Source organism: Notothenia rossii (genome assembly GCF_949606895.1).
Source record: "Notothenia rossii genome assembly, chromosome: 9".
NCBI classification, from domain to species: Eukaryota; Metazoa; Chordata; class Actinopteri; order Perciformes; family Nototheniidae; genus Notothenia; species Notothenia rossii.
In genome coordinates, this window is record NC_136907.1 from 18,759,532 (window position 1) to 18,784,340 (window position 24,809).

General features: G+C 40.9%; 4 protein-coding genes across 4 annotated transcripts in view; 3 read left to right on the forward strand and 1 right to left on the reverse strand.

The window, feature by feature from the left end:
* LOC307018360 (protein FAM114A2-like) overlaps positions 1-2,141 on the forward strand; it is a 5,065-nt gene extending 2,924 nt beyond the window's left edge. Inside the window, 5 exon segments of the mRNA XM_079648591.1 lie at positions 23-48; positions 87-118; positions 121-158; positions 251-304; positions 729-2,141. Of these exon segments, the coding sequence (XP_079504717.1) occupies positions 23-48; positions 87-118; positions 121-158; positions 251-304; positions 729-836 (258 nt within the window). The 3' untranslated portion in view covers positions 837-2,141.
* Positions 1-24,809, forward strand: part of LOC307017776 (uncharacterized protein) — a 307,460-nt gene that overhangs the window by 233,571 nt on the left and 49,080 nt on the right. The window lies entirely within an intron of this gene.
* cnot8 (CCR4-NOT transcription complex, subunit 8) lies at positions 2,922-7,498 on the forward strand. Its single transcript, XM_079647546.1, has 7 exons — positions 2,922-3,081; positions 3,932-4,141; positions 4,359-4,552; positions 4,686-4,847; positions 5,118-5,262; positions 6,145-6,255; positions 6,690-7,498. Exons 2-7 carry the CDS (start codon positions 4,025-4,027, stop codon positions 6,816-6,818), a joined length of 858 nt encoding a protein of 285 aa, XP_079503672.1. The 5' UTR covers positions 2,922-3,081; positions 3,932-4,024; the 3' UTR covers positions 6,819-7,498.
* gemin5 (gem (nuclear organelle) associated protein 5) lies at positions 8,800-24,721 on the reverse strand. The gene is made up of 28 exons (XM_079647545.1): positions 24,439-24,721; positions 23,583-23,737; positions 23,209-23,390; positions 22,641-22,780; positions 22,387-22,485; positions 21,873-22,005; positions 21,203-21,368; positions 20,632-20,844; positions 19,905-19,990; positions 19,437-19,519; positions 18,395-18,531; positions 16,698-16,771; positions 16,157-16,338; positions 15,868-16,007; positions 14,980-15,151; positions 14,674-14,874; positions 14,523-14,579; positions 14,313-14,432; positions 14,134-14,229; positions 13,702-13,839; positions 12,737-12,884; positions 12,364-12,483; positions 12,015-12,225; positions 11,355-11,621; positions 11,039-11,201; positions 9,795-10,284; positions 9,355-9,442; positions 8,800-9,191 (listed from the first exon to the last, which is right to left on the reverse strand). Exons 1-28 carry the CDS (start codon positions 24,578-24,580, stop codon positions 9,030-9,032), a joined length of 4,365 nt encoding a protein of 1,454 aa, XP_079503671.1. The 5' UTR covers positions 24,581-24,721; the 3' UTR covers positions 8,800-9,029.

A 24,809-nucleotide genomic window follows, 5' to 3' on the forward strand; every position in this document is an offset into this window, starting at 1 on the left:
TTCTGTTTTGGGGACCCTGCAGGACTGTAGAAAAGTCACATCTGGACTGTTATTAAACATCTGTATTTCTATGTTTCCTTCCTCAGGTTAACTGTTGTCTTGTGTAAAGAAATCTCACTGCTTCCAAGAAGTTCACCTCCTGCTTAACAACGGCTGGGGTGAGTGTGATTGTTCTAACTTTTCTCTCATTTTTACACTGCTGCTGTTTATTCATCAGAAACCAACCGAATTTGATCTTTCTTTTTTACAGTCGAACGAAAAGGGAGATGTCCTCAACCCGCTGATAACAGGAGGTCTTTTAGAGGTTTGTGGCTCTCTCTTCACATACAGTGAAATAAGTCACAATATTTCATTTTCAAACAGTCCAGAGGAAGTAAATCTGTGATCATCTGAGTATCAAAAAATAAAAACCTATATGAGCCATTGATGATACTGAATCAGCAAAAGATAAAACTTCCTTTACATGATTATTTAGGGAAATATTGAGTTGTAAAACTCAATTTCTTAAGATAGTAAAGAGTGGAAAATACAAGGTGCATTTGATCTCAGATCATTGTTAGACATGTTGTTCTCCTTGAAGACAAAATCAATGATTCTAAAGCCGAAGTAACAGGATAGGAAGATTGATTGTCTGTATTCATGCCAAAGGGCTTTTACAGGCACTGTCAAGACCATTTCGGACTGATTTTGAATTGGTGTTGACATGTTTGAATCATCCTCCTCTCCAGGCATCCAACAGTGCGTCTTACATCCAGGATGCTTTCCTCCCCCAGCTGCTGAGGCCCATAGTGGAGATCTCCCACATCCAGAGGAGCGCTGAGTCCACAGAGCAGTGAGACGCTGACGTCCTGTCTCTCCCCCCCCCCCCCCCCCCCCCCGCTGCCCCGACAGCACAGAACTGACACATGGTTTTCAGGACAGAATCAACAGCACATCTGGGAGGAAAAGTGTGTTTTTGTTAAACAGTGTTAACTTTGCAGGCATTTTGCTAATCCCAGTAGATGTACTTGCTGAAGTAAAGTGTTGAGAAGGTCTTGGTCTACCAGCTAAGAGAAACCTTACCCTATTATTCTTTCTTTTATTCCAACATGTACACTCTTTCTTACTGACAGCACTTGTCGATTTAAAGCAGAAGTGGAGGATTTTAATATATAAATCAAGGACAGTTATATTTAAGCCATTTCCAACACAGTTCACAAAATGCTGAACACATCTATACCCGCAAGGAACCGCTCTTAAGAAAGATACATACAGCATAAAAACAAAAGTGGTTATTTGTTTATAAAAATGTGTCTCATAATAATTTGTAAGATAGATTGATAATGTATTTTCTCTTTACTGCACAATAGCTGGACCTTTGTATGCATATTTCTCTAACACTGTTCCGTTGCAGAAGTTTGGGGGAGGGTGAGTGTCTTTGGACGCAAGTATTGAACAACATGGAACACTCTGGGTTTTAGCTGACTCAGGAAGCCTTGGATTACTTTTTTAAACATACAACACACATGTATTGTCATTTTATTGTTTGACAACCTTTTTTTCATTTTATTATTGAGCAATATCAACTTTTAAGTATTTCCATTGCCCTGCAAATACGGTAGGCATCCTTTACCTAACCCTAACCCTTTTTTCTGTTTTGCCACCACTACAATTGAAGACTAAAGACTTAACACTAATAACATTTGTATTGATGTGAGACTTGTAACTTAAACTAAAATAACTTACAGCAAAGACATGCAAGTTTCAAGTTTGAGCTGCTGGAATCCAAACACAAAAAATGACAGACAGGACCTTTTTGGACTCAGCTTGTATTTTTAACAACTTGGCCCCATTTTTAGCTTTCTCCCAATTTCTGATGAACCTGAGAACACTCACAGCTCTTTTTTATCTTTATTTCAAATTTCAGTGCTCCAACTTTGTTGTCCCGAATTTCATTATGCATGAAACGTAAGCTTACCTCCAGGTGTTTCAGCTTCTACCTGCAATGAGAATTGAGGTTATCTTTAAGCCAATAACTTCCAGTTGTATGATATTACACTACAGCTATGTTATGTGGGCAAGTAAAGGGATATTTTTTCAAAAACATACTGTAATGTATCAGATATTTTTGATGGTTTGCAAATAAATGTGCTTTCCTAGAGGCCACGTTTGTGTTTTTATTTTTATATGAGTGTGAAATAACATATATGTCATTAGTTTTAGTGTTTATTAAATGACATTTTTAATTAATCTGGAAGTTATAATAGGTTGAAATCCTGTGTTTTTATCTTTTTTCGGTAAGATGTAATCATAGACTGTATATATAACAACTATATATATATATATATATATATATATAACTATAACTATAACAACTGTGTAATGCATGCTTCCACCTGTTGGTCTTCTATATTATACTATTATCAAGCATAGATAAACATTACATTTATCCATTTTGTTTTTTTGTTTTCTCACATATCTTATTTAGACAGCTAGTTTCCAAATAGTTTTAAGGACATTGTGTGGGTGGTAGAAGAAGTATTCAGGTACTTAAAATAAAACACTATGCAAAGATATTGAAAGGAAAAGTGATGGAAAGATCATTCAAATTAAAGTCTTTAATGTAATGAAAACAACCCTTGGAATGATAACAATGCATCATGTAGCCTACTCATATGTTTTGTATGCTGGATGTTCATTTTAAAAGTAAGGTAATTACTAGTATGACAAGAAAGTACTCTTCAATTACAGTAGCAATAAGCAATTGAGTACGTTTAGAGTTGTTTTGTAAGACAAAAACGGTTGAGTTTTTCAGATATTGTAGAGCTTACAAATCCATCTTTCCTCAACTGTTTTTGATTGGAAGCAGGATTCAAAATATGGAAAAAAGGTGTTATAACTTATTTACCCGTTTAGCCTGTAGAGATTTCTAATAACGTCGTTACATGACAGTGCAGTAGGTGGCGGTATGCACATTTACCCTCTAATTGCCACCCGCCAACAAACATGAAGAAGAAGTGGTAGGGGACGGAGAAAACGAAGAAGAAGAACAACAGAGGCGCTTTTAGCTAGCTTGGCGGGTAACGTCGAGGAAATTCTGAGGTAAACCTATTTTGTATATGTATATACTTTGAACAGCAATACGTTTGCATGTCTTAAGTGTTCAGAGCTGTGTGACATTGCAAAAAGTGGACAAGCAGAGCCGTTTTATTTATGTTTTGTTCCGGTGTTTCCCAATAACGCGAGGATTAGCTTGTGAACATTAGCCACTCATGCTAGCGCCGCAACATCGTTAGTTCGTATGAATGTTATTTTAAATGATGACTAAACACCCTTAACCCTTTCCAAATACTACTACTATATACTATATGGTTCTTTTTGTTAGGTATATATGATGTGTTAGCTCGATGTTGTAAACAACTGTTAGCTAACTTGTATGAGGCTAATTCATCTTCTTGTCATGGTAACGCATAGATAGATACTTTATTGATCCCACGTTTGGAAGTTATTTTAATACAGCATCAGTGTGTTAAGGCATTACAATATTTAAAAGGTTGAATAAAGTATAAACATAATAAAATAAAAACAATAAACAGCAAATATCAACTTATCTACAGTCATCACTTGGGATGTTAATGGTTGTATTGCACATGTGTTGCAACATTTCACACTTTGGATTGATGACTAATTCGCTAATTTATATATATATATTTCAAACTATAATAAAGATTGCTTTTTCAGTTTATTATCTTTTAGAATACTTAGCATATGTTGACCTTGTTTACTGTGTGTGTGTGTTGATATGTGCTTTAAACATTAGTGTGTGCATTTTGCTTATTGAAACAGCAGTCGTTCTATCCTCATCATTGCTTAAATAATGCTGTCTTAACTCCAGTGTTGCAGTTAGATTTATACTTATTCACCAACTAATTTTTGTTGTATCCTCTCCCAGAGTCGTCCCTCTTCATCTCACCGCCTCCCCTTTGCCCCCTTCACACGTGCTGCAGGATTGTTGGGCTTTTAGCTCTCATCCAAACCTGCCAACATGCCAGCCGCAATAACCGATGCCAGTCAGATGATCTGTGAAGTCTGGGCGAGTAATGTGGAGGACGAAATGAGGAAAATCCGGCAAGTTATTCAAAGCTACAGTTTCATTGCCATGGTAAGAGATTACGTTGCTGCAAATGATTGCTTTATTTCTAAGTAAAGCTTTGAATTGTATATGTTGTTTTCTTAAATAATGCATTGGAGACAAAAACATTACATTCAACAACTGCAGTGATTGAGTGACGATTTGCCATCACGTTACGTTGAGCATTAACAGTGCAGGAATAATAATTAAAAGGTGGAGTTTTCACCCCGTCTTTATGTTTCATCAGGACACAGAATTCCCTGGTGTGGTTGTGCGGCCAATCGGTGAGTTTCGAAGCACAGTAGACTACCAGTACCAGCTGCTCCGGTGTAATGTCGACCTCCTGAAGATCATCCAGCTCGGCCTCAGTTTCATGAACGAGGCGGGAAAATATCCTCCTGGCACGTCGACGTGGCAGTTCAACTTCAAATTCAACCTCACGTAAGTGGACCGTCCTTTCGCACCGTCTAATCAAATCCATCCTGACCTAAAAGACGTATCGGCTGATGGTTAAACGTGATGATAGCATTCCTTTAATGTCACTATGTTTTTTCTTTTTCTTTGCTCATCACAGAGAAGACATGTACTCGCAGGACTCCATAGACCTACTCCAGAACTCCGGCCTCCAGTTTAAAAAGCATGAAGAAGAGGGAATCGACACACTCTACTTTGCTGAGCTCCTCATGACATCCGGCCTGGTGCTGTGTGAAAACACAAAGTGGCTCTCCTTCCACAGGTCAGCCGTCTGTTCTGATTCAGCTTTTGCATTGTTAGTCCCATTTTACCGGGCGTTGATCCTACAGTTTCTTGAATGTTATATTATTTATTTAAAATAATTCATAAAAAAATCAATTCATATCATTTTGGTTACATCTCTAAATGTTACTAGAGCCTTAAAGACTATATAATATGTTAGAATTAATTGGTGGGGACCTTGGATCTTGCACACCTTTCGATCAAGGCCATGTCCATCCTAAACCCAACACCTCTGTTCTGTTTCTCTTAGCGGCTACGACTTCGGCTACCTGGTGAAGCTTCTAACAGACGCACGGCTCCCTGAGGAAGAACACGACTTCTTCCAGATCCTCAACCTGTTCTTCCCCGCCATCTACGACGTCAAGTACTTGATGAAGAGCTGCAAGAACTTGAAGGTATTCAAGAGTCCTTTATTGTGGAGTCCTAACTCCACTTAAGATCAAGAAAGGGCTTATGATTAGGGATGTCCCGATCACCTTTTTTTGCTCCCAATCCGATTCCGATCATCTGATTTTGACAATTTGCCGATACCGATTTTTCCCGATCTGATCTTTATGCAATGCATTAAGAGAAAAAAAAAGAAAAAAAGCATTCAAGTTGTCCCTTAAGTTAATTTTTTTATTTAAATTGGATATTCTATCCAACATGGATATAGCTTCTTTCTTTCACAGCAGCATTGGATCAGTTCAGTTGTGCAGCATTGAATCAAAACAAAATAAAGCTTATCAGTACTCGTTAGCTTACTGCTACTATTAGACACTGCGCCCTGCCCACTCTGTTGCCAGATTTGAGAGAAATAAGCAACCAGGTCTATGAAAACAAGCCCCAAAGAAGCAACACATACATGATGTTGTGTAATTTGAAACCAAAACTAAGGCCTCAGGATGACTTTAAGACTTGAACATGGTCATTTTTGTTTTGTAACATTGAATACAACATTTAAAAAAAAGTATTTAAAATAATAATAATCCCGATCCCCGATTTCTTTTCTCCCGATTCCGATCTTTTGAAAATCACGTGATCGGCTCCGATCCCCGATCACGTGATCGGATCGGGACATCTCTACTTATGATAATTGTAGCGAAGATGGCAATTGAAACACAATGAAATGAGACTGATGCGTTACTAATTAATAAAGAATATCCACAGATATACAAGACAGTCATTTTGTCCAAACCTCATCAGAGGTGTTGATTGGGCAAATGATCCTTCTTACAATATAAGAAATCAAATTATGTCAAAACAAGCCTTGAGCTATCTGACATGTGTTATTGCAGGGAGGGCTGCAGGAAGTAGCGGAGCAGCTGGAGCTAAAGAGGATCGGGCGGCAGCATCAGGCCGGATCTGACTCGCTTCTCACCGGCATGGCTTTCTTCAGGATGAAAGAGGTACGGTTAAACACACGTCTTGATGTTTTAAAATGCTTTAGTCTTGCTGAGCTGCAGTTCAAGCCGCCTTCACATTTCTTATCCCTGATGAATTACAATATTTCTAGAAAGATGCACTCTGATTTTCTTTTTTTACAATAATTATAGTCATGTGTCCGAAACACGATTGGGATCATCACGTGAAAAACCTGACTTTATTTTAAGACCTAAAACCCGCTTTTGTGGCCCTAAGGTTACCATGCCTTGCTAGAGCTTCACTCACCTACTGTTATACTTCCCAATTGAACTTCCTGTTTTAAAAGGAAACGCAGTACACCAAAGAAATCCTTTTTCACCCTGATAAGTTTGCATACCTGAATACAGCATGTTAGAGTGGAAGATGGGCTTTCATATCTACAGCAGAATGTAATGGAAATCTGTTTTTTCTGTCTCAGCTTTTCTTTGAGGACAATATCGATGATGCAAAGTATTGTGGGAGATTATACGGCCTGGGCTCGGGCTCCACCCAGCCGCAGAACGGCATCTCCGGCTCGGGTCAGGAGGAGACCAACAACAAGCACTGACTGACCTTCAAGTGGAACACGCACTTGTTTTAAAAACCCAACCAGCAGATTCCCCCCCTGATCTCCCTCAACACGTGATCCCTGAACGAGACTAAACAAATATTTCTTTACATTTTCCTCCCGAGTGACTGTAAAATGGACACGGACTCGCAGTGACATTGGATCCTTCACTGGCTCAGACGTTTCTTTTTAGTCGCTTTTACTGAGTATATGGCCACATATTCAGAACCATTTTTTAAACCTGTTTTTGTTTCTCCCCCCCCCCCTTTAACAGCATGGGACCAGCTCCTCCATCATACTGTGATTTCAGACCAAACCTTGCCAAAAACAGTCAGTTTGTTCAGAATATCCTTCTCATCAGCGGGACTCGTCTCTTGTTGCAGGGATTTCATTTTTTTAAGTTAATGTTGGAAGGGCCTGTAAATTAAAATGTATAATTTTGATGAAAATAAAAATGTTTTAGCTCTTTTCCACTTTCAGAAACTTTTAACAGTGGGCGTCGAAGTGTATAACTGTGCTTGGTTATGCATGTGTCTCAATGGGCAAACTACTGTGGTCCTGTACATTCACCCACCATGACAAACTGTCCACCACCAGGTTTACAGATGTTGTGGTTGCTGTTGTTTTTACATTCTACATTGTTTTAAACAGTTGTATATTAAATTGTTTTGTATTTTCAATGTAAACGTTAAGTATTCAATCTTTTTTACCGGCCACACACTGACAGCTTGTTTGACATTTGTTTCAATGGCTTTTCTGCAGGTCACCCTTGAAAAAGAGATCTTTTGATCTCAAGGGGCTTCCACCTGGTTAAATAAAGGCTACAAACAAAGGAGACTTAATGCCAGATTTACCCAAGCATGTCTGCAATCTCGCATTTAAAATAAAAAACGAGGGCTGCAGCAATTGGACTAATCAGTCAGAAGAAAGAACATGTATAAACTTTCTGTGCACAAATACCAATTTATCAAGCATACACATGCCAAATATGTTCCATCTTTTTACATATTTGTTTTGTCAGTGAAATTTCATGCCATAAATTGTAAAGCCACACTACCTTCACTGCCCAAAGATATATAACATGTATTGAAACACTAGAGAGGGGTCTGCAACCTTTTGGACCAAAAGAGCCATTTTGCCCCCTTATCCACCAATTATTTTTGTCTGGAGCCGCAAAACATATTTGACAGCTTATACAGTTGTATATATTGTTATAACTACCGTTTTTTTGCATTTATTATTTATTACATTATAGAAAACTGTTTCTCTAATCTTATAAGGAGAATACAAAAAAATACACATGCCTACTTTAAAATGAATTAAACAGCACTTGGGGAGTCCTCTGCACATTTGAATACAATTAAAATGGACCGACTTTGAAATAAATAGAAGATATAGCTGCACCCTAAAAAGAGTTAACTGAGGGAATTATGACTGAAGATCGTCAGCTGTTTTTCTCCTCGATACGTAAAGGCTGCAGCACCTTTGACAGCTTCTCTCCACATATCATATCTGGTCGAATGTACTTATCGTAAGTCGCTTTGGATCAAAGCGTCAGCTAAATGCAATGTAACGTAATATCAAACATACCGGTAAGCCAGCATCGTTTGCTGTGAAAGCAGAATTAAACCCTCTCCGATACTTTTATTTTCTTTGATGTATCCATAGTTCGCTCATCCAGCCGGGGGTCAGGTTATTCGCCTGCAAGAAAAGGCGCGGGACCGTAGCAGGATATGACGCATCTTTTAGTTGACCTAATTAAAACAGTTTTATTTATGTGTCAAAGTATCACCTCAAAATACAAGATACCAAAAATATTCGACCGTGCAATTAAATATAAATAGTCCTACAAATATTTTAATTTTATTTTTGTCTAAACTCAAGGGAGCCAGAGAAAAGGGCTTAAAGAGCCACGGGTTGCAGACCCCTGCACTAGAACAAAGCATCAAATCTTTACACAAGACAAGCTGCTGGAAGCATGTTGAAATAAATAATTACCTATCAATTTATAACAGTTTGAACCGTTAGTGTTGGGAAGTTTAACCACAATTGTTACTCGAGGTCAAAATACAGACAGAAAATGGGCATGCAGCTCTTACAGAAGACTTTCAGGCTTTTCTGGAAGTAGAATCAAATAAAGTTTATTTTTACTCATCAAAAAAAAAAATGCTGTACAAAGGAAGTGCTTCTTTCAGTCTTTAAATGAAAGATTCAGGTAAGGAATTTCTGAGCAGTTTTGAGGACGGAGGGATCTTTTCCGTATTTGCGGAGCAGATCTTTGGCCTTTAGTTGGAGCGACTCTGAGAGAGACGAAGACTTGCTGATGTGCAGGAGAACCAGACAGCATTCAACAACATCGGGGTGAGGATACATCTGAGAGGGAACAGGAAGATAATTGAGTTATTAGAAATGAAACCCTTCTTAAATGACTTGATAAAGTCAGATTGTTTGGTATTGATAGTTATGTCGTTATCAATATTTTAGTATTGCACCGCAGATTTGAACAATAATTGTATATTTAACAATAATGAAATACCTTGATTGTGTTCGGCAGGTCAGCCAGCTGTTTCTGGTGTTCTGACATCTTGGTAGACAGAGAGAGCAGGGTTTCCTGCTCCTCAGGCCTGAGGGAGGAGAGCACATACAGAAGCTTAATGGGACAATCTATATAATCCTACAAGATCAGCTGAACACCTGAAATGTTCAAAATGTAAAATGCTGAATTTAATCACCTAGTATGTCATATAAAATGTCATTACAAAGTCAACTAAATTAAGGCATAGTATAATGCCATAAAAAAAAGTCATGTCATTTTAAACTGTAGAGATTTAGACATAAAGCATAATTTTGGGTACTGCATGTGTTGGAATTAAATCAGTAGATCAATGAAAAGACTACTGAATGGTATATTTTATAGTTTCACAGGCAAACATGATATGAAGAGACCCACGAATGTGTCAGTAACGGAGCCCTCACCGTTGCTCAGCATCAGCAGAGCCCTCTCTGCTGGAGGAGAGCTGCAGGGGCCTGTCTGCGGCCTCCTTCTCCCCAGAGTCCAGCTGCCCTACCTGGGCCCGGCTGTGCCTCAGCACCAGGGCTGCGATCCGCTCCTGGATCTCCCTCACTGACCTCTGGGAGGCCTGATAGGCGGCGTGACGCTCAGACAGAAGCCCATACGCACCGAGGTCCAGTTCATCAAATGTCCTAGTCTCCGGACTGACACTCTCCCCTGACTCAGAAACATCTCCTTCTCCATTCACCACTTTCTCCTCCACCTCCTCTCCATGACTGCAGTCAGCTAATGGGAGGGAACATCTGCTCTGGATCTGGGTGGGGTTGCTCCACCAGTGTTGGTACAGACGGTGGTAATGGACGAACGCCTCAAGACTGCCAGCAGCCGCTTTGGCTTCCTCCTCTGCGTACTCAAGTACTTTGGGGTGATTTAGTGAACAAACCGTGACCTTACCTGGTGAAACGGAGAAAAGAATAAAATAAAGATTGGTGTGGCAGCTCTAGTTACATATCAATCAAATGTAAATATTTGGGCTGGAAATGATGATTATTTCCATGATCAATTCATCCATTGATGGATCAAATCATTTTACAGCAGAAAAGATTTGACATTTGAAAATGTATATCTGCTATTTCAAAATTGGTTTAGTTTTCATGTGTACCAATTGCTAAAATCTCTTTTAGGCACTTTCAACATGAGTACAGTGACTGTCTCTCATTTAATCAACCAGCAAGGACACTCAGATCCTCCAATGTTTCACTTTTAAAAGTACCTAGAGTGCATTACAAGAACACTGGGGAGGCTGCTTTCTGTTGTTATATCGCCCCAAACTGTGGAAACATTTCATCTTAGAACGGCAACCTCAATTGGAATTTACAAAAGTAAATTAAAGATCTTTTTAATTTGGCTTATACATTTGTAGTAGTATCACTGTTCATGTTTTAACATATTTTAATGATGTTCCTCATTTGTTATCGTCAATGTCTTTAAAGCACTTTGGGCTGCGTCAAGCATGAAAGGTGCTATATATATATAAAGTATATTATTATTATTAAAGGGCATAACACTATCTAAATTATGATAGGAAATCAACCAAAAACAGAAATCTTAAAAAACGTAAACATATTACTCCAGCTAAAATCTCAAAGAAGGAAATGATTAAAAAAGAAACCAAATTAAAACTTGATGGATTATTAGACAGACATACCGTCAGGGAACAGCAGCCTGCAGAGCTCTGCGGAGACACAGAAGTGTCCGGCGTCTCTGAGCCAGGCCAACGCCTGCCACAGCTCCTTTATCAGCTGCCCGTCATCGTCTGATAACCAGCTCAACACAGCACGGGTCAGATGGAGGGAGGAATACAGCTGAACCTGAGGACAAGGACAACAACAACAAAGACAACAGGATAGAGACAGATCAGGGAAATAGTTGAGGTACTTATAAGACACTTCAATCGCTCTCATTTGGCCTCGTTAATTAGCACAAATTCTTTAAAATCATGCGAGCACTTTGAAGACTGTCACCTGTCTGAGAGGAATGTTGGCGGTGGGTGTAGGACTCTCCAAAGACTTCAGCTCCTGCAAAAGAGTTTTGACGCTGCGGTGTCCTGCAGACGTTTGTGAAACGCCAAACTGCTCCTCCCACACGGCTTTCACTCGGCCATGGATGCTGACGTGACGCTGGCCTGGAGACGCCCACAGGTTGGTGGAGACGCAGGGCGGAGACGCAGCCTGAGGGTCTGCCAACATCACGGCCAGCAGCTCAGCGACACACAGATGCAGCCTGTGGACCTGCACAGGGCGGAAACACTTTAAGAGTTTATTTCAAAACAATTAAATGTCAAATCTCTTTTTGACCCTATTCTTTGAATGTATAACCTGTAAAGTCATGTATTTGAGAAGATGAGCAGATTTCTTTCAGATGCATATGGATTTTAGGGATTAGGAATTTAAATATATATAACACAACATATCATGCTCAAAATGCAGATTTCTCTTCAAGACCTGCCCTAAGCAATATTTAATAGGAATACCCAAAACATTTGCAGTGGTTCCCAAACATTTTTGCATGTCTTGTAGTTTTAATTCAAGAAAAAGATCATCATCATCCTGTCTCAAACACAATACAAGTTTTATTTTCTGCGCTGCAGCAAAGTGTTTCTGTGTCATGCTGTTGCCACTGACCAGCAGGCTCTCCTGTGAGCTCAGGACCTCCTGGGCCGCGGTCCAGTCCTGAGCAGCTGCCAGGTCCTTAGCGCACCGCAGCGCCAGCGACTGAGCCAGGGCAACTTCTCCGGAGATTCTGGCCAGACTGGCCGCGGTGCTCAGCGAGGAGACGTCGTTCTTCCTGGCGATAACTTTAGCAGCGTCGAAACTGGCGCCGGCAGCCAGGTAACTGGAAGACGAGGTAAAACAAACGGGAAAGGACACGTTTAAATAAAGTCTGCAATAGAGTTTTACATTGACATTAACTGCCAGTTAAATCCCACCAGGAGTACGAGAAGACACTTTCAGGAATCCTTCCAGTTCTTACCATTTAGCGGCTGCAGAGAAATGTCCGTCCCTCTCCAGCACGGCGGCCCAGCAGGTGTACAGCTCCTTCAGGACCGGCTCCTCTGCTGGCAGCCTGGCTTTCACCAGGGCTATGGCCTCTCTGACGAAAAACACACAGATCTGTTCTTTTAGCATATAAACATCTTTGCCGTGAAAACCAGAAACATGGCTAGATCTGCTGCGAACAACTAGAAATGTTCAAGTTCTTTCATTTTTACCCTCCATGCTGTAGCACAGCAACACGTGCAGACCAAACAAACTGTGCACATTACTGTGTAGGTATTTGACCGAAGGCTAATAACAAAAATAAGTAAATAAATGCTCATTTGAACAAAAAGATGAAGAGAGGGAACCTGTAGAGCTTGTGAGAGCGCAGCAGGTCGATGGCTTCGTACAGCTTGTTGATTGACAGCAGGTGAGATGCTGCCTTCAGGTACTGCTCCTGCAGACACAGCTGCTTCACAAAGGCCTCCACTGTCCGGCTCCACACCTGGAACCCCGCTGGAGGAGGAAACACAGGAGTTATTCAACACGTGTATTTCGGTGTATTCACAGCATTCATTTTGTTATTCTACAGTATTGTTGTTTTATAGTTATTTGTTAATGTAACCCAATTTGTGTTCTTTGAAATTGAAAAGGATATCGCATTGTGTTTGTTACTTTCGTTGCAGTTGTATATGTCTTAAGTGTAATTTGGATTGGCTTCCTATTTATGGACATGCTTTTATTTTCAAGGAGAGTTAGCGCAGTTGACAGGAAGTTGTTGTTGCTATGGAAACAACGTGAGATTAACGGAGAAAAGTAATATCTACATATAAAGACGGAGAAAGTAAACAATAACGTTTATGGTTAAGTGTTAGCACCCCCTAAAGAGGCACAAGCTCTTACGTTGATATTGGAGATTTCAATAAATTCAATTTGAAAAACGAAACGGGAACAAAACCAATATCCGAATAACGACATTGAAACCCGAATAGTACTCCAACGAACGAATATTCGGATACAGCCCTAACAGGAGTTGTTGTAATGTCTGGAAGCCTCCTAATGTTATGTTGTATAAGATTTAAACATGAATGAAGCACCACGTTGATGCTGCTCATAGAGAGAGTGTGCAAGGGTCTGATTTACAGCTTAATGAGATGTAATCAGTGCCACTTATAGTCGCTCTGTGGTGTGCCTTGATTTTATCGAAGAAAAATAGACTTAAGTAAAGCTCGAGTCTATTCTTTTTGGAGCGAAAATGGCTCTAGATCAAGAGAAGGTGTCAGTGAGTGTTAGCTAAAGATAAAGGTATATCCAACATAGCACAGGTCCTAACCCATGGGAGCGAGGGAGAGCAGGTGGTCATTCAGCTCTCCCTTCTCTGTGGCGAGCTGCAGCGCCCCCTCCAGGTCTCCGCTCCACAGCCGCAGGTACACCACTGATTCAAAGTGACCCGCCTCCACATGACCCTCCTCTGAAGAACAAGAGACAACGGATACAATTACTTCACTGACAGAACATCTGGAATCTCACTTCATTCAAGGGTCATTTCAATATTGCTGATATAGCTCAGTGATTTCTATCAGGAGCACATGAACCTGGCAGTGACTGAGTGCATCATGCTCAGGGTCTAAAGTGTTCAGGTCTAAGGAACAGCTAACTTGTGTTACTATAAACAGGCAGCTTCAAGTACAAACAATAACGGCCTGAAAGATATGCACATGGTTTATTAACATATCTGTGTCAACACAAGGAAATAATGACTTACCCTCTGCCTCAAACATGCGGTGCAGAGCCTGCCTGTCAGAAAAGAGGCCCAGATGGATGTGCTCTCCCTGGCCTGGGACACACCCTGCAGGGGGAGCTGGAACACACACAGAACAGTAAACCGAACCGTCTTTCTATGTATTATAACAGTTGTGCGAATCAATCCTCTCTCTCTCTTACCACTGTTGTGTTTGACCGAGGCCAGAGTGATGCAGTCTTGCAGCAGATCCTCTTTGGGCCGATGGTCCATGGCGGTGCTGACAGGCAGCATGGAGCGAGGCTTCTTCTTCTTCATCAAGTCTGGAGAGGATTGCAGACACACCCATACAGTTACATGTAAAACAGATGCAGACATTCAGCTGAAGTTGTTTTATGAACTAGAGCACGTACCTGGTTTGTCTTTGCTCTTTACGGCAGTGAAGGCTTTTCTTTGCGTCTCAATTATGGCTAAAAAACAACATTTCAGAATTAAGTTGGCTTCACTTTAAAAAAGGTCCTACAAATCTTACTTTGGCTAAATCTATAACTAAAACTCTCTTACCTGATGGAGGTACGGAACTGCTTGTTGAGCTGACTTCATCTTCCTCATCTTCACCAGACAGCTCCTGGGCTTTCACCGCCTTCACTCCTCCTGTAACTGAACCTCCGTTCATCTCGAGTGGTGCGGCCCCTCCGGCCCCTCCGGCCCCTGACACCTTCTTGTTCTTCTTCTTCTTCTCCTTCAGGTTGACCATCTTTTTCCCTGAAAGGATAAGCATGTGAACGTTACAGTCAGTTCGTTTCACTAAAGTCCAGAAAGAGAGAGTTGGAGGTTGGGATGTATTGGTTTCCCAAGACAGATGTTCACCTTTAGGCGGCTTTGTAAACTCTTGTGTGGAGACCTTCCATTCATGCAGCGTGAAGTCCTTTCCTCCAGTCCAGATCACATCTGGATCCACAGGCGACCAGTCCACACACAGCAGGAAACCAACGTGACCGCGGTAGTTACAGATAGCTGCTTCCTCCAACACGTCCCACACCTGAACAGAAGAAAACAAATCAAAGAAGGTTTCAAATCTGAAAAGAAACAATTAAATGAAACTTCAAATCGATAAGAATGTCTGATGCAACAGTTGACATTAAAAGTCACCTATTATGCAAAATTATTTATACAGAAATATGTGTCCCTTCTGAGATTCTGAAAGTTTCAAGAAAAAAAATGTGCTCTCTTTTTCTCCTGGTCATTTACATAAAGACCTGTCTGAAAATGAGCTGATGAGACTTTGGTCACTTTATGATGTCATAACGATTTTTTGGGTTGTCACCTGAATCTCCTCCTAGAGCACCATTGTGTTCTTTTTAACCAAATATCTCTCAGAGGGGCGAGGGGGGAGGGGCTCCTTATTTTCATCAATAGGAACAGACAGAGAAACAGCTCTTTTGAAACAGGGCTGAAACAGAGGGGATTATGGGATGCTACAATTCATGATCTGTTTGGTATTTCGAGCCAAACACTTCGGAGACATGTTTCGTATACATCTGAGATCTATAATATATTGATGACAAACAGTATAACAGGGAACCTTAAGAAACCAAGTCTACTTATTCAATCAAAGGTAAAGCGAAGTCCAAACCCTTAGAAAGGAGCCTGTGGCAGACAGATTCAAGAAATGTCCCTACAGTTTTTGGTAGATTCAGACTGACTCTGGAGCAGCTGAGTTAACCATTATCATGGTTTTATGCACATGATACTAACCTGAGCTGTTCCATCATATGAGACGGTGACCAGCCGGGCTTCGTGGTGTGGACTCCAGACCATACCGGTGATTTTAGCGGTGTGACCACACAGCCTGCGATACGGCTCTGTCAACACTACAGGGCTTTCTGAAGGACTCTCTGTGCAGAAAAGGAAACAGCATGTAAATACCTACCCAACTTAGAACATCTTAAAGTGATGTTGAATATTATTATTTCAATTCAGAAAAAAATACAAGCTCTTACAAATGATGTAGGACTGACTGAATAGTATAATTTGCTTGGCCAACCTATGATGGAGCGGAGGTCGTGCACGTAGACGGTGGCGTTGCTGGAGCCTGACGCCAGGAGGCCGTGCAGCTCCGGCGGGGAGCTGTGGTCGTGATGCCAGCGCAACGTGTTGATGATCTTGTGGTGCTGCTGGATGCTGCACAGAAGCTTCAGACTAGGAGCCTCATACACATCAATACACCTGTGACAGAGAGCATGTGCTATCAAGCATTGGAAAACACACAGGAACCACAATCAAAATGTAAGTAATTGTAGTTCCAAGACAAAGGGAAAACTAGTAAGGCATGACAAAACGATAGAGACGGTTATAATATCAACACTGGATGACTACACTTCTTGCCTAACAGCCAGATTTGGAAAGCAAACTAATTAAGGCTCATTTGATAATTGTTTGTCCTTTTATATACATAGTGCATTACAAAACATCACAATAGACTAATTAGCAAGGTCTCAACTAGCCAGTATTTTTGTTATGAAGACCACACAGAGTAGAGAGGACCTGACAGGCTGATGGTTCATTATGAGACGGTCGTCACTCACCCGTCCTCGTTGCCGATGGCAACCACTTTCCCATCTGGCTTCCAGCTGAAGTCTGTGTGTGGAGACAGCTTGTGCTGTTGGGAAGCAGAGTTCACCTTTATGACCTTTTAAAATCACCTCTCTTTCTATGAGCAGGAAAACATAGAATAAACCGTCATGCCAGGAGTGCAACCTTGGTATTAACCTCGATTAAAGCTTTATCACAGATAGAATAAAGAGATTTTCTCATGTGAGTTTTTGATTGATTGTTTCTTTCTGTTGGTACATAGGGGTCGAAGTAGTGATCATCGTAGTGGGACGAACCACTAGTGCTCTCATACTATAAATCACTCCCTTCTTTGCCAAGAGGCTCTCTCCTGTGCCTTGTAAAATATTTTCCTCAAACTACAGATGCACCCCCCTTGCTACTGACTTTACTGATAAACATATCTAATCAATTGTTTTTCCTTTTCTGTGTTTACTATTATTTTCCTCCTGTTATCTGTCTTCAGCCTGTGTCACTATCTCTTGTAATGACTTCATAGCGAGATTGTGACGCTGGTTGAGTAAAGGCTTTCTGAAGTATGTGCATGGATATCAGAGGACACAGAGATAAGATCAAAAGTGACTCATAAAATGATTAGAGGAACACTGCACCAATCTGAATATATAATAACGACTAAACTGCTCATCGCAGTGTCAGCAGCATGAAAAGCAACTAGTACTCTGAACTAGTGATGGCAGTTTGACACTGAAGCTTCGAACGGAGCTTCAACCCTGGACTTCCTATTCCATAGAAGCAGTGCTTCGAAGCTTGCTTCAAATCACGTGACATGTGACGTCCGAACCAGCAACTGCTTCATTTCCTGAATGAATCAACTCACTGGTGCGCCGTCCAATCAGGTGATTCAATGCACTGCCTCGTCTCGATTCTGACAGGTGACAGGTTGAAACAGTTTCACATTTGAGCGCTTCAACACTTTATAACCGCTCTAAACAATGCGAAATGTGTGGGTTGTTGTCGTAGTTTGCATTGTTGCTGTTGAGTTGTTGTTGACATTGTATTTTAATTGGATCATTATAGAGCAAGCCAGGAAGATAAATAGGTCGTTCTGGCTCGTGAAACACTTCGAAATGTGGAGAAGTTGTGAACAAAAAGACAATCAGTAATATAAAAACACTTCGGTGGTCTAAGGAATTGATAGCCCAGTGGATAGAGCCGGCGGCTAGGATGCGGCGATATCCTCCGCGCAGCTGGTTCAAAGCTCGGAATAGTTCAACTTTTAATTTTAATACTTTAATAACTGATAAAAGGCCCTCTCCGCCCAAATAAATGTCAAGCACTCTCGAGTCTTTTCTCAATAACCCAATACACACTATTATCAATCTTTAATTACAAATAGAACATGATATTCAGTCTTAGTGTGTGTGTGTGTATCGAATATTTTTCAAGGCAAAGATGCGTTAAACCCACTGCAGCCTTGCACTTCGCCAGGAGAGGTCGCTGTAACTGAAGCTTCGAGAAATGAACCTATTTCCGACACAATTGTCCAAGTGGTTCGACGCTTCATTCAAAGCTTCATTTTGCCATCACTACCCTGAACAGTTCAGTGCGTAAATCACGGTACCAAACCACATTTAAAAAAGCATTAACTTCTAAATCAACCACATTAGAACATGTTAAATGGCCCAGAGAATTCCACCATCGCCCCTCTCACCTTGATGTTGTTGGTGTCTCTGATCAGCTTGTCGATGTCCGCAGCCTCTCCACTCAGTTTGGACGGGTCGTGCTGCAGGATGGTGCCTTCCCCTGCGCAGCTGTACAGGCTGTAGGACGGCTTTCCTCCTGCGGCACCTGAACATCACAGACAAACACAGTATTAACTTAGTGTCAGGGATATACGCTTTTTATTGACCTTTTGGTTTAACTGCTCATAGGGCAATTACACAAAATACGTTTCATTGAAGAACTTCCTCCTGGTTCAGCTTTGACTAATTGTATTCTGCATTACAGAGGTTGATTAAAATACTTGAAACTTTTCAGAAATGACTGATCACAATGACTCAACGTGGTTTATTTACAGTAACCTTTCACCTAAACCATATACCTTAAAAATGTAGATGTAAACCTTTTAACGTGTGAACCATTCAGTGAGTTTCAGTCTAGTTACTGCTGAAGTCGAGATATATTCTGGAAACCCAGCTAAAAAGGCTCTCTACATATAGTTACTCTGCTTTCTCAGGTCTTCTTGTAAAGAACTATACAAGTAGTGTGACAGTGGATAGTCTTCAGATATCCACAGACGTAAGAAGCATTTGGCCCTGATTTTCCTCTGCACCACTATTTTAATTTAGCTTGGGGATCCAAACCAATGGGATCCCAGAGCTCATGAAGAGAGCCGAGTTGATGTCAAGGCATCAAATAAGCTTTTTCTCTAGAGTGTTAAGGAGCAACCAGCTCATTTTCGGTAACAATCATATCTATGGATTCGAAGCCAAGCGATTGATACGCTCATCAAAATGTGAGCTGCCGACAGCTGGTGAAATGAACTTCCTACGTCTAGATTTCACCACAAGTGGGAGGTGAGCATTACGTGTTTTTTTCCAGCTTTTTCAATTAAGGAGTTAATTACAAATAAGGCGTGCAGAGCCATTTGGGCTTTTTTGCTGACTTTCAGTGTCCTATCCCAGGAGTTTTCTCCTGAGTCAGAGCGTTCACAACGAGCAGCAGGAGGTTCTTCCAGTTCATTAGGAGCTTACCAAACGACATCGGGGGGACTGGGGGCCCCCAGGCCAGTGTGTACACCGTTTTTCTGTGATAGGAACTCGATATCTGAGGAGGCCTGGGGGGAGATGAAGCAGAACAAATGGAGAGTCAGCCATACATGACATAGATAGCTGCAGGACAATGGGACTCCGGGAAGTTTGGGGATTATGGGACAAACCCACTAGAAAAACAATGGTTTAATCTACAGAAAAGTCTTCACACAAATTCCAAGTCAGAGCAATTTTCTCTTTGAGCAGTTAGAAAAATCATATCCATCGTCATTTTGATGAAGGTCCCCTGTGGAGTTTTATTGTAAACACTAAGGTTTTTTGTTTTTGTATTTCCTTTGGACAATGAGGAACTGCAGGTAAAAATCTACAGTAGGGTGAGGTCGAACGTGTGGAGGTGTGTTAACGTGTTGGAAACGTACATAACTTAAAACCAAAAGTCTGGAATCGTACCTGTTTGAGAACACTTCGTAGATGCCAACTTTTCCATCATCTGTTCCAAAAGACAAGGATCCTTCTTTTTTTGGGTGCCATGCCAGCTGCAGTGAATCAGAATCAGAAACAGGTTTATTGCCAGGTAGGTTCACACATACGAGGAATTTGACTTGATGTCATGGTACATACATAAAATATAAAACAAGAAATCTTTAAGGACACCCTAATAAAATATAGTTAAATAGCAATAAAATAAAGCAGTAATTTACATGGAAATGAATGAATGAATGAATGAATGAACCATAGGCTGCGGAGGCGCACGAGTGTCCCAGCCCGTTTCCCTCTCCTGTGGCGTTTCAGTGCTCGGATGCACGTGAGGGTACTTTTTACAAGAATGTCCAATAATTCCACGGAAGAACAGAGAAAAGTGGGAAAGTAATCCGCTGAAGTTGTTTCTTTAATGTTTAGGAGCTCTTTCCTGGTGAAAGAGTTCGGTGTACAGTATGTAAACACTGAATTAACGCACAAAACAAGACAAAACAGAGCGCACCAAAACACAGAAGCAGCCATCTGCGGCGCCATCTTAGTATTGAAAGTTTCTCAAAGCACTAAATCTTATATTTATGTCATGTAAGAGTTGTCACAGCTGTTTAAAATGGAGGATGCTTCATGGAAAACAAAAAAATGGAAGTTTAATGTTATCATTATAATCGTCTCCACAAACATCCTGATAGTCTCATCTTACCGCTGTGACCTTGGACTTGATGCCCTGCCAGAAGGACCGGGTGTCGTACTGGTTCTGGGTGGTCAGTGTGTTCCACACCCGGATCATGTTGTCCCCGACACCCAGCGCCAGACACCCTGTTCCCACAGGGGAGAAGGTCAGGGCGTAGACGAACCCCCCCAGGGTGGGCAGAGTCCAACAGCAGTCCAGAGAGGCCAGGTCCCAGCATTTAATCTGGAGAATAAAAAGTGGAAAAAAGGTTAATAGTTAAACATTGAACACTGAAAACATTGCTTGCAACAAGACTAGAATTTGTACCCTTTATTAAACAATCATTAAGTTGCAAATACGCTCCTGCTGCACAGGCCTTTTGTTTACATAGAAAAAGTCTCAGCTCTTTGATTTCAGCTAATGAAAAATGGGAGCACAAACAAAAGTGTTGCCTTTATACTTTTGTTCAGTGTATTTTATACAAGGCTCAACAACCAGGTAAGGATGAGAGGTGCCATTTCTGTACATGAAACAAGCAGCTTGTGATTATACAAAAAGCAACACATTTCCGTTATGTGTAAGAGCAAAGACGGTGACTCACCTCTCTGTCCATGGAGGTGCTGATGATCAGCTCTCTGTCGTCCTGCAGGTGAACTGAACTCACGTTGAAGACGATCCTGTTGTGGTTCTGCCCCTCTGATGATGTCCCCAACAGAGTCCACCTCTGCTTCCCTGTCCGGGTTAGGTCCCAGATCACCAACTCACCACTGATAAGACACACACACATTTATTTACACAAAGGAGTACATGTTTTTGTCTCATGCATGGTCCCTTTCTACTACGCTGTGTGTATGTTCTTGTTCCACGATTATGGTTCATATGATCAATAACTATATACACTTGTATTCCTGCACCAATTCATGATAAAAGCCAATAAAACTAAATGTTTAATTATAGTCTTTTTATTATTTATGTTCGCCAATATACTAAACAACGTGACACCCTGATCTGAGACTGAGTGGACTATAAATAAAAAGGCAAAGCATCTGCATCACCGTAAGATAATAACAAGTATCTGCAATGTGACATTGATTCCTTACTGGAAGTAAAAACACCAGATGCTGACAACAGGAAAGTTATTAATGAAGGGGTTCTAAATGCAAAATAACTTCTCCGAGACACAATTAAGTGACCCAGAAACCTTGCTGTTGCCATGTTTTGTTTTTTTAAAGCTTTCTCTGATGTTCTAAAATGATAAGAACTGTGTGTACCCGAAGCAGCTGGACACCAGTTGTGTGGGTCGTCCCTTCGGCCAGTGGACGTGGAGCCAGAGTCTCTCCTTGACCCCTGGGTCGACTGCAGACCCTCTTTTCTTCAGATATGGCAGCTTCAGAGTCATCACACCTGCAGGGGAAAAACGATGAAAAAGAGGATTACACAAAGCAGAGTGATTTTTGATCCTCTCTGGATTTGAGTTGTTTTTTTCAATTTTCTTAAATTCTTGTATAAATATATATTTTATTATTAAGTACTTTTTTTTTATCTGAAGTTTTACCAGTGGTCAAACTTCTTGTTTGGGAAAAACACGTACAGTTGTTGTATGTTAATGCAATGAAATAGAAACGTTTTTTTTTTCTTTTCCCGAACACTGACAGGAGAAAAAATATATATTGTTTTTTAAATTAGAAAAGAAAAATTAAATTCCTGGCATAAGGTTTCAAATATATAACTTTTAAGAGTTTTTTTTCACATAGACACCAACAATAGTCAGGCTGAATCTCTTACTTTTTCCCTTGGCTGAGCTCCAGATCCTCATTGTCTGATCTTTGCTCCCAGATGCTAGATAGCAGCCCTTCTCATCTCCTGCAGTCGCTCCACTGGTTGCTATAGGAAGCAAAGAACATACATATATGTGTTTACAAATATCGAAAACATATTTTCCATCTTAATGTATTTCTTTGTGGAGAAAAATTGCACGAGGAAATAAAACATGGCTGCTACTGCATTGTGAAATGTTGCTTATTTTTAATGACTGCTACCTTCAGTGATGTAGAGAGTGTCCTCGCTGGCTACAGGCGACCACGCCAGAGAGTGAATCTCATCTTCGTGTCCACGCAGACGGTGCATCACCTCGCCTTTCTTACTCACATCGATCAGCACGATCATCCCATCTTTGTACCTTGAGACAGGATGAAGACAGAACAGTCACTAATATGTGTATTACACTTTGGTGTGGCAGCTTAAGATTGAATTTGAACAAACTTGACATGTTTCCTACTGTTATCCTCTCTGACACAGGGTCACTTCTTAGATTTGAAGAAGACTTTTTTAATAAACAAAACCTAAATAAATTAATGTTTAACAGATCCTAAGATTTTTCTTTTTCCGGAGCGGGAGAATAGATTTTGTTTTATTTTCACAGTTGAGTACAAGGGTTTCATAATCACAAATGTCTTCTAGTAATATTTTATTTATGATTATAAACAAATTAAGCCTAACTGAAACCTAATTTGTCATTCAGATTTGACGTTCTGAATCATGTTTTAAGAAAACGACTTCAAGTTGTAAATCCATCAGAGTGAACTGTGCTCTCTGATATCTTCTTACCCGACAGCCACAGTTCTCCAGGTGTGAGGGGAGCAAGTGAGGCAGAAGATGGTCCTGGGCTCTGGAAAGAAGCTGGTGGTGTCGCCGGTGTTGTACCAGTGACACACCACAACACCCTTCTCATCCCCCGACACCACCAGGTTTTTATCCACCGGAGACCAGTGCACCGCTGATACGGAGGTCTGTGTGTGGGAACAAAACTTTAGGAACATCCTAGTTATACTGTATAACAAAATATGTTTTGATCGCCAGGCTCTGGTGGAGAGTTTTTATGATAGGCAAACAGCTGTTTTCAGTCTGCAGAAGGCACCAGCATATTGTGAAAATGCATCATTCCTCTTGTCATGACACAGAACAGGAAATTCAACACTCACCTGATGAGCTGCTTCCTCCCTTATAAGAGCCTTGTTGTCGGAGTCCCAGAAGCGAATGCTCCCATCAGTGGAGGAGCTGACACAGATGTTACTCTGCCCTGCATGCTGACAGAATGAAAAGCCGGACACCAAGTCTTTGTGGCCAACGAGCTCACCTGAAAACATAGTGTCAGGAGATCAGGATTTCATGTGTGTGAGTCTAATGAAATAATGTATTGAGCACCACAATGGGGATCATAGGATCTGGTGTTAACTTGACCTGACTTCAGTTAACTGCTTTACATTTGACCTCTCCTCTTTTGTATCTGTCACTTACAGGTCTCAACATATTATGGAAGTACATAAAACACTGGAGTACCATTTAAACCGAGGAACTATTTGAAGGGACTTCAAATTGCTTGTTGTGTCTAATCAACAGCCTAAACCCTTTCTTGAGGAGTAAAAAGGGAAAGCGATTCGTGTTCTGCTAATAAATAACTTAGTAAAGTAATCTTTTAACAGCAACATTCTAATTATTATCTCAGTATTACGCATAGAGAAAGGCGACAAGGCGAAAAGGAAAAAAAAGGTCTGTAACTTGAACTTGGGAAGATTTAAGTCAAATATGTATTTGGCGTTTTTAGGATTGATCACCTGGCTCTTTATGTTCCCAATCCAGCCAGGTGATCAGATATCTGTTCCCTCTTTCAGTGGGTGAGTCCAGGAGCTGTAATCATCACACCTGAGGATATCTGATCACCTTGATTTGGACCCAAAAAAACGCGTGCAACATAACTTTTAGCAAAATAGAAGCCAGTGGATAAGTGCCAGAATGAACCTGTGTGTATGTGATGTCCAGCAGTGACAGCAGACTCACCTACAACCCTGCAGGAGGATGCAGACACATCAATCAAATAGATGATGTTTTTGGCTCCGACGCCCAGCAAACCACTGCTGCTGACGTCACTGCTGCGGGAGCAGTACCAGTTGGGAGAGGCGGGGAGCGACCTTTCATGCATGACGCTGCAGAAAGTTTAAATTGGACTAATTTACGAATAAAGTATGATAAAGGAAACTCCAACTTCTCACATGCTGCCTGCACTGTCGTAGCAAATACACTACCGGCCGTGTGGCAAGCGTGGTGTCGTAAATTCAACCGGTGCCAAGTACGGAATCCCAGCTGGGTCAAACCATTTCGAGTTGGCTAGTTTATCATTGTACAAATCTTTTTTATATATTTTTTGCAAC

Coding starts and splice junctions, on each gene's coding strand:
- cnot8 (XM_079647546.1), top strand. CDS start 4,025: ATGCCAGCCGCAATAACCGATGCCAGTCAGATGATCTGTGAAGTCTGG. Junction 4,848..5,117: donor AAGTGGCTCTCCTTCCACAG/GTCAGCCGTCTG, acceptor TGTTTCTCTTAG/CGGCTACGACTTCGGCTACC. Junction 6,256..6,689: donor CTTTCTTCAGGATGAAAGAG/GTACGGTTAAAC, acceptor TTTCTGTCTCAG/CTTTTCTTTGAGGACAATAT.
- gemin5 (XM_079647545.1), bottom strand. CDS start 24,580: ATGCATGAAAGGTCGCTCCCCGCCTCTCCCAACTGGTACTGCTCCCGC. Junction 16,008..16,156: donor CGACCTCCGCTCCATCATAG/GTTGGCCAAGCA, acceptor TTTTCTGCACAG/AGAGTCCTTCAGAAAGCCCT. Junction 11,622..12,014: donor GCTCACAGGAGAGCCTGCTG/GTCAGTGGCAAC, acceptor CGCCCTGTGCAG/GTCCACAGGCTGCATCTGTG.